The following is an 8,992-nucleotide window of genomic DNA, read 5'->3' as shown; positions in this document are numbered from 1 at the left end:
GCGGCTTTAGCTCACCTGGGAGAGCGTCAGACTGAAGATCTGGAGGTACTGTGTTCGAGCCACAGAAGCCGCATTCTTTTTTTTCCCAACTTTTTCTTTTTTGAAAAATCCCCCAATCTGTGTCTATAAGAAGGCCATCAAAGCAGGCTTGCAGTAATCCTCCCGCTTGATAAATTGAGGAGAATTTACTGTGCTACTAAAGGTCGGCGGCTTTTTCATTTTTGCATCACCAAAAATTTCTATCCTTGATTCCTTTCGCAAATGCCAAGGGTAATGGTCAGAGACCTTATAATAACTGCGTCGATCTACTTAGCCAATCAATTGCATACGCCTCACTTGAGATTTGCGTTCCCACCTCTTGTGTCAGCTTGAAATACTTTTCTCGACCTCTATCAATCGATGATTCAATAAGATTACATTATTATTTAAGCTCTACTTGTTTACCTACAGAAACCAATCCCCTTTCCTTATTTGCAATACTCACGTAGTTCGGGCTGTAATGAACTAGCTCATCATATGCAGGAATAGCTGGTTTGATACCACTTCCTTCAGAAACAGGCAGCAAGTCGGCCCAAAAGCATTCGACATATATATCCAACACGTTCGACTTGTCATTAATACCTGGCAACCAATATACTCCAATATCAAATTGGCTATTCCAATCCAACTTATTGAGGTACAACTTTCTGATTCCATCCACATCCTTGTATATGTAATCGCCGTCATGGGAAAAGCCGTCAGGGAGCTGTTTGAAAGGAGGGAATCGGTGTGTGTCGTTTTTCACCAACACTGCCTTCACTTCGTCTCCTGGAAATTCAATGTTACACATTCTGTTCTTGGGAGCTTTGATAACCACTTCATTAAAGTTTATACCAAATGACCCTGTTTCGCTGGAATTTTTAACTAATACCTCAAGGTAGTCATCAGATGTGTTTGAAGAAACAATGTTGGGGAATAGCAGACTTTTATAAGAGCACACCTCAATTCCATCAACTTCACTTAGGCAATCAATGCGTGTCTTTGACTCTTCAACTGATGGAATCCTAGTCAAAAATTGAGGGACTTCAACACCTCGTCCATATATGTGCACTGTGCTCTCGGTGTCATTGAGGGTTTGTAAAAATCGTATTTTCAATGGATTCTGTTCATTGAATGGCTCTGTGCTTAAAGCCAAAAGAGATCCGATCAAGGCCACTGCAAATAGTGCCAGAATCAATAATCTATTCAAGTAGCGAACAAATGGAATAAATGGCAAAACCAAGGCAATGGAAAATATTTGAATCACCAAATACACAAACTCTTGCGACACCGCAGATTCCTGTACTGTTTTGTTAACACCCTGGAGAATAAGCCAGCCGGAGTTGTAAACAATGTAAAATGATATTGGAACAGTCAATAAATACTGTAATGACCAGTCGTAGCTACGCTTATTTTCTGGGACAGGAAAATTATCCCCTCGTTCATCCTCATCTTCATCTTCCAGTGTATAACGCCCATGGCTGGCTCCGTCCAAAAGAGGTTCTTCGTCAGGACTTGCTTTTGATGGGGCTCTGCTAAACATCCATCCCAGTAAACCCAAAAGCGATGTAGCTGCTTCCAACAAAAACAATATAGATATAGCAAATTCGCCGCTATGTCTTTGGTCGCTCTTGTTGATAAAGAGACTCCTGGTGATGTATACCAACAGTACCCAGTAAATGAAAGACACCTCCAAGATGCACACTAATTTCAAATCCAAATTATGGCTAAGCAACCTCGAAGTGAGATAAAAAACAATTGTCGAAATTGAAGCAATGGTTGCCACCAACAATAAAGGTCTCGATGTCGGCAAAAGCGGGTTCAGGGCTTGAAATACCTGTGCTACAACCAATGTTACAATGGTCCACACTACCAACAATGAAATGGGGAGAAATAAAATTTGTGAGGTTGAAATGTGCCACTTCTTGTACTTTAATGTGATGAAGATCAAAGCGCCATTGACTATGGCAAATAACACAACTAACACAGTGTTTATAGCAGTCAACTTTGTGGATGAGATGGAATAAAAAGTGTTCAATATAGAAGTGTAAACTGCAGCTTCGTCAGCTCCAGTTTCGTCAATCTCATTTTCAGCAATAAAAGTGGTAAAGTCAATCGCATTGGAAACCATATGCCACAATGACTTCAAGTCAACATTTTTTATGTTGTCCTCTGCTGTATGATATAAGTCTCTCGGTTTAAAAAAGGCCAAATCAAGACCTCGAAGTCCCGCTTCCCGGTATACTTTGTAATCCGTTTCACTATGAATCAAAGAGTTTGCAAAACCTTGCTGAAAAACTGAGGAGGCGTAGGGGTACCGAACTTTGTTGAAATACTTTACTATTCCATAGTCAGTGCCTCGGAATAAAATGGCTTTCCCTCCGGCACCAGTCCCTTCCAAGTTTATAAAATATCCCACTTTATTAAACCACGGATGGTTCACAAAAGCAGTAGCACCGTAAAGGCCAAACTCCTCATTGTTGTTGAAATTGAAAATAATTGTCCGCTTAGGTTGTTTTTGGGTCACGAGAAACCGCAATACTCCAAGCAAGCTTGCAACACCCATACCATCGTCCGTAACACCAAAGCTAGTAGGAACAGAATCGAAATGAGCACTCAAGAGGAAACCCGGAAGCTGGGGATTTGATCCTTCAATTTTTACCAACAAATTGTTTGATTCATAATAAGCCACAGATTTGAAACTTGAGTTGAACAAGAATTTGTTTGTGCCATTCAAGTCATTGTCAAAATCTATGTGTTTATGCCCATGAATAATGTTTGAGATTTTCGATTTTAAATAATGATGAACTGCATCATTTCCACTGGATGCGTAGGGATGTTGATTCTCTGCTATAGCCTGCAAGTCAACCCAACATTCATCTAGCAATTTTTGCTCCAGCCTCTCTTTTGGCAAATCAATTGAGTATTCCAAACTGTTGTCAACGAATGAAATGACTAAGCCCAAAATTAGCGTGAGTATGACGAAGAAGGAGAGCGAGGTTTTCCTATACCTAAATATAGCGTTGAAGAAACGAAATATGGCGTTGGGTTTATTCGAAGAATTCCTTAATGGGTGGCTCTCACTATGGATATCCAGTACCAGTGATGATACTTCGGCATCAGTCATTGCTAATCCCTGGATTGGTGGTGTTCTGTTGTAGCGGAGCTCTGATAGTGGGTGTACTGTTAACAAAACTGACCAGCATTTTGGTTTCCTCGGATTAAATTTGTTGTAAGATTATATAATAATTATGTAATGTACTTCGATTGCTTTTGAGTCACAAAAAAATTTCTTTGCAGCAATAGATAAGTGTCAAAGAATGTGTGTATTATGACTTGTAATATTTAGAAACGGGATAGGCTTCACAAATGAGGATGTTGGGCTGGCATATGCTTCTGTATGTATTTCGGCTCCGTTGAAGAAATTGAAAAGACGATAGTCTCGAGATATTCAAAATGTTGTACAGTATCAAAATTATTTGGAAGACTATGGTGAAGTGTTTAACAACCCTCAGTTCAGTTCAAAAGTCGTTCTAGGACCTTGTGTATACTTGAAGCTTTGGGCTTAATGTCCATAACATAATTGAGAATTTTCTAAGCTTTATTGATCTCAAAAGCAGCAAATCAAAGCTCTTTGGTTGGAATTGCTTTATGGTAATTGTAGCCTTAAATCACAGTTTTAGAAGGGAGTTTAAACAGAGTAGATAGTTGCTATTATACCGAGAACAGGGTTTGTGTTTTTGTCTCCTTCAAAGGCCGATTACATAAAATTCAACAAATCTTGAAACGAATTGTATGCTTGTCAGAGAAATTTCCCTCTCTTATGAAGTTTATGAATTTGAAAACATCCTTTTTTATACACTTATCTTTGTAGTCTGCCTTTCCGTCTATATTTAATATTCAGTAAAAATGTTTCTTCTTGCTTAAACACCATTACTGTCACGCAATCAATTTCGGACGAGTATTTTTTACACACCTTGTTGCAAAATTATCCAAAATTAAAATTCATCCTCTAATTTTTACCACTTACTATCATGGAGGCTGTTGTAGAAAATAAGCTTGGAGCTCTTCACTGTACTTTATTACTTAGTGTCTTACATAGTTTGATCCCAAACCAATCACTATTCATTAACATTAATTTCAACTTTGTCGCGACAAAAATCTTCTTTTTGAAAGCGGGAATGGAAAAAAGAGAAAAGGGCGACACTCACTAAGTTGAAAAAGCCGACAAGAGAAAAAGAACAATTCTTTGCAAATGGTCCATTTTTCACTTTTTTTCAACAACAGACATTTCGAAACAAGTCATGCCGGATTTTGCTCCTTTGAAAAATGACTTGATTTTAAGAGCAGCGAAGGGGGAAGAAGTTGAAAGACCACCTGTGTGGATCATGAGACAAGCTGGTAGGTACTTACCGGAGTACCATGAAGTGAAGGGGGACAAAGACTTTTTCCAAGCTTGTCAGGATGCAGAAACTGCCTCTGCCATAACGATTCAACCCGTTGACCACTTCGACGGATTAATTGATGCAGCAATTATCTTCAGCGATATATTGGTGATTCCACAAGCAATGGGGTTTGAGATAAACATGGTTGAAGGAAAGGGTCCAGTTTTCGCAGATCCTTTAAGACACCCGGATGACTTATCCAAAATTGATCTTAATCCGAATGTGAAGCAGAAATTAGACTGGGCATATAAAGCTATCACCTTGACCAGGGTAAAGTTGAACGGAAGAGTGCCTCTTTTAGGGTTTGTCGGAGCACCTTGGACATTGTTGGTTTACATGACTGAGGGACAGGGTTCAAAGATGTTCAGGTTTGCAAAGCAGTGGATTTACGAGTTTCCTGAAGCATCACAGAAACTCTTGCGAGCAACTTGCAATGCTTGTATCGAATTTTTGGCCCAACAAGTGGTTGCAGGGGCCCAGATGTTGCAAATATTTGAATCATGGGCAGGGGAATTGGGCCCTGATGATTTCAATACTTTTTCTTTGCCTTATTTAAGAGAAATTGCAGCAAAATTGCCTCTAAGATTACAGGAGTTGGGCATCGAAGAGAAAATACCGTTAACTGTATTTGCAAAAGGTGCTTGGTATGCATTGGATGATTTATGTGAATCGGGGTATGATTGTGTGTCTCTCGACTGGTTGTTTGACCCAGGGGCTGCTCGTCAAATCGTGGGGAGCAGAAGGATAACTTTGCAAGGGAACTTAGATCCAGGAGTCATGTATGGTACGGATGCTTTGATTGAAGAGAAGGTCGAACAAATGATCAAAAAGTTTGGGGTTAAAAATTACATCATAAACTTTGGTCACGGAACCCATCCGTTTATGAAACCCGAAAAGATTGAGCATTTTTTGAAACAATGTCATAAATACGGATCTAAGTAGAGTAAATCGAATAAATAGTTACCCTTGTTGGTTTTCACGGCGTTGACCCTCGGTGAAAGCTGGCTCGGTGAAAGCTGGGAGACTTTACCTCTACTGGTAAAATGCGACATCATTTTGGGGGACTTTTATCTAAGGGGTATTGCAAATGACTAGTTGGTTTCTTTCTCTGCCCTCACAAAATGAATGTTACCAAAAAAAATAAAGAAAAAATTCTACGAGGAAATACATTGCAAATCTACTTGATGCAGCACATTCAAATGACGCAAGGCCCTAACACAGACACCTATATATACGACTTGGATGAAGAATTTATAGATTCATTGAAATTACTATCATTTGACTTGGATACCTTTGAAGCAGTGGAGCAAATCGAAGACCCTATTTTGCAACGTCCCAAGGTGGCCAAGGACGTGAACTACTACAAGTCCGATTTGCATCGCTATAATTTGAAAAGACTGCAAAACAATTTACCCCCGGTGGATGAAGATGAGTTTGAGAAGTTAATTGAAACACAGTCGATTGACAGTATTTCGGGATCGGAGTCAGAGGGCGAGTCTGGTCTGGAAGATGATAAAGCTAATGATGAACAAGAGCAAAAGGTCAAAAGCTTGATCAAAAGGTTGGATTCTGTGACTGTTTCAGACGACTCCGTGTCAGCGTCTCACTTGAACACCAAAAGTCCCTTCATTCTTTTTGGCTCTAAGTCTGTTACAAACGATGAAGCAATTGGCATTTATAAAGCACTGTTTCCCACAATCGCATTAAATGATCCTTTGGGATATCTCAAGCACGCACAGGAACAAAAAGGTTCAATGTCAGCAATACTAATGATTGGCGGTGGGCATTTTGCCGGAGCCATTATCAGTCACAGAAGGAATGATTTGAAGTCCATCAATAACAAGGATAGCTTGAAAATGCAACAGGTGAATGTTATAGCTTCGAAAACATTTCATCGGTACACAACAAGACGTAAACAAGGTGGCTCACAAGGTACTAGTGACAATTCTCGTGGAAAAGCTATTTCTGCGGGTTCAAGTATTAGACGCTACAATGAGAAGGCATTGGCTCAAGAAGTGCGAGAACTTCTTGCTCAATGGAGTGTCTATTTGAGACAATGCACGGCGATTTACATTCGTGCGAATGGACCAACCAATAAGAAGGTCTTGATAGGGTATGAAGGCTCGCCCTTCGAAGCCAGTGACGACAGAATTAGAAAGCTACCATTTTCAACACAAAGGGCAAGCTTATCGGAAGTAAAAAGAAGTTGGGTTGAGTTGACACATTATAAGATAGTAGCGTTGCCTAAGATTGAAACCGTCAATGAAAAAGACCCAACAAAAAGTACACAAGAGAAACTGACTAACTCAAACCTCAAGAGGACAGAAGGGAATGAAGATGACCGACGCGACAAGCAAATCGAGGAAGTTCTAAGCATTTTGAGAAAGCAAAAAGCCCCAAGATTATTAAAATGGGTCAAGGATAATCAAATCGACGTTGATACATACCGAATCGACACAAGCGCATATGCACAAGCACCAACATTGCTTCATTATGCTTCTGCAAATGGCCTCTCACACATGATTCAAATCTTGTTGATTAATTTGAAAGCTTCGCCTTTGGTACAAAACAGGGCTGGAAGATATCCTGCCGAGCTAGCCGATCAAAACACCAAAAGAGCATTCCAAATTGCTAGGTATAAACTAGGAGAGTCACACTGTGATTGGGATAAGGCAAAAGTGTTACCTGCCAGGTCTAAGGAAGAGTTTGATGATGAAGATAGAGTTAAAGAGGAGGAAGAGAGATTAGCTAAACAGAATCTTCTTAAAGCTGAGGCCTCGAAGGAGGTGAGAAATACTTCAAGCATGAAGTCCAACCAAAATGATCTTACAGGTTTAAATGAAGAGCAACGTTTAAAACTCATGAGGGAGCAAAGAGCAAGAGCGGCCGAAGCTAGACTAAAAAGATGATGGTCGAATCAAGACGTGTATCTCAAATGTCGTATTTTTGTTTTGTCTTGATAGTATTGCCTTATTAATGCTTAATTAACCTTTGCACTGATGACATTTACTTTTGTTTTCGTATAAATTATCGACCCACTGATTGATGGGAGGGAAGTTCTAAAGTATTGTGTTATCCCATAATGCAAGAGATCATTCGTTGAACCTATGTTATGTTGAGGATTGCTTGATAAATTTCCATGGATGAACCATGTCAGGTTCAACTAGGGTTGAATGAACTCTAATTTCCAGTGATAGATACTGGAGACGTCTGAGTTATGCAGTCTTCAAATAGCTCATGAGGAACCAAAGTGTGTGTGTGCGGTTATAGAACAAACGATGCCACATTTCAGGGCTGAGATGTATCACGACTAAGGCTGGCTGTAATTTTATGTTCCGATTCGTGTTTATTGTCCAAGCCGAAACCGAAGTTACTGAATCTGTTCAATTGAAGGGAATTAAAATTCGTTTTTCATGTGAGGACAGTGTTGGATTATATGGTACTGGTGTATTGGACGCTGACTCCGCGGTTGAGTGAACCGTGGTGAATAGAGTTGATAGTTCAAGATAAGTATATGAATTAGTCAAAACTTTCAAGCGAGTGGGCTCTTGTTATATCGACTGTCGGTTGAATGATAATACTGGGCGTACCAGTGCTAAAGCTATTACCGCTTTGGAAGGTGGTACTAAATTCACCGATGTTTCAGTAGGAGGTATTGGTGAAAGGTATTACTCTCTGGGTGAATCAATGGCAAAAATGATCAACTCTGATTGTCATTATGTTTTGTGTAAAAATAATAAAACAGTTTTATGGAGGTAGATTGACACTGGAGAAGAGCTTATGCCTATCTACGGCGTATGTAGAACAAGTATATAGAGTATAGTGCTTTCCAGGTGGAAGGATTGCACTTAAAAGAAAAAGAAATTAGCACCACAGGTGTTACTTTCAACCAGCGGCAGCTTCGGTATTGCCCTCATCGCAGATTCACATTAACGACCAGTCAAAATGCCATCACACTCTACAATTATCGAAGTTATCTAGTTGGGATTATCTTGGAGCAAAAATGTTGTTGTAGGCTCGCCGTCTCTAGGCGCCCAAAAATATTTTTTTGGGATTTTAAGGGGTACATGTGGCTCTCGTAGGCTCTATTAGTGGGACCCTATGTTGGTTTTCCACTTATCAAGTGGTTTTAGTCGTTGGTGCGCCATTTTTGGTATGCTCCACATTTTGCACAGATTTCTGTGCTCTGAATAGCCTGAGACGGGACAGGAAGCTCCCGATTAACTGTACGACGGTGCTAATGACAATTACAAGGAAGAGGAGGACCTTTCAATATTGTAATGTAATCTATGAGTTAGCTGCCAAACACAGGTGCCAACCGTGGACTAAATTCTTTGTTCCTGGAGTTTGCGACATTGTATTGAAAATGATCGTATGTATGTTTATGTTTTTGCGTAACAAAACTCCTTTTGGTTTCTGTGTTACTTACACACAAATACTTCAAGAAGAAGTCCAGTGGATGTTTAGGTCCAAGAGGTGACTCTAATATCTGTTTTGGTATGATTATTAGTGTACCGGATAGCGACTAT

General features: G+C 39.9%; 3 protein-coding genes and 1 non-coding gene across 4 annotated transcripts; 3 read left to right on the top strand and 1 right to left on the bottom strand. All coding sequences in view use genetic code 12, as the record gives it.

Annotated features, from left to right (window-relative positions):
• CORT_0_Phe(GAA)_44 lies at positions 1-73 on the top strand. Its single transcript has one exon. It is a non-coding gene (tRNA).
• A 348-nt stretch (positions 74-421) lies between these two features.
• Positions 422-3,145, bottom strand: CORT_0C03490 (hypothetical protein; the record flags this gene model as incomplete). Its single annotated transcript, XM_003868579.1, has 1 exon — positions 422-3,145. The coding sequence occupies one exon, from the start codon at positions 3,143-3,145 to the stop codon at positions 422-424; it is 2,724 nt and encodes a 907-aa protein (XP_003868627.1).
• A 1,177-nt stretch (positions 3,146-4,322) lies between these two features.
• On the top strand, positions 4,323-5,405 carry CORT_0C03480 (Hem12 protein; the record flags this gene model as incomplete). Its single annotated transcript, XM_003868578.1, has 1 exon — positions 4,323-5,405. One exon carries the CDS (start codon positions 4,323-4,325, stop codon positions 5,403-5,405), a length of 1,083 nt encoding a protein of 360 aa, XP_003868626.1.
• Positions 5,406-5,584: 179 nt separating this feature from the next.
• CORT_0C03470 (hypothetical protein) lies at positions 5,585-7,372 on the top strand (the record flags this gene model as incomplete). The annotated part of the gene is made up of 1 exon (XM_003868577.1): positions 5,585-7,372. One exon carries the CDS (start codon positions 5,585-5,587, stop codon positions 7,370-7,372), a length of 1,788 nt encoding a protein of 595 aa, XP_003868625.1.
• Between the last annotated feature and the right edge of the window lie 1,620 nt (positions 7,373-8,992).

Source organism: Candida orthopsilosis (genome assembly GCF_000315875.1).
Source record: "Candida orthopsilosis Co 90-125, chromosome 3 draft sequence".
Taxonomy (NCBI): Eukaryota; Fungi; Ascomycota; class Pichiomycetes; order Serinales; family Debaryomycetaceae; genus Lodderomyces; species Lodderomyces orthopsilosis.
The sequence above is the reverse complement of the archived record's forward strand: the minus strand, read 5'-3'. Positions and strand labels throughout refer to the sequence as shown.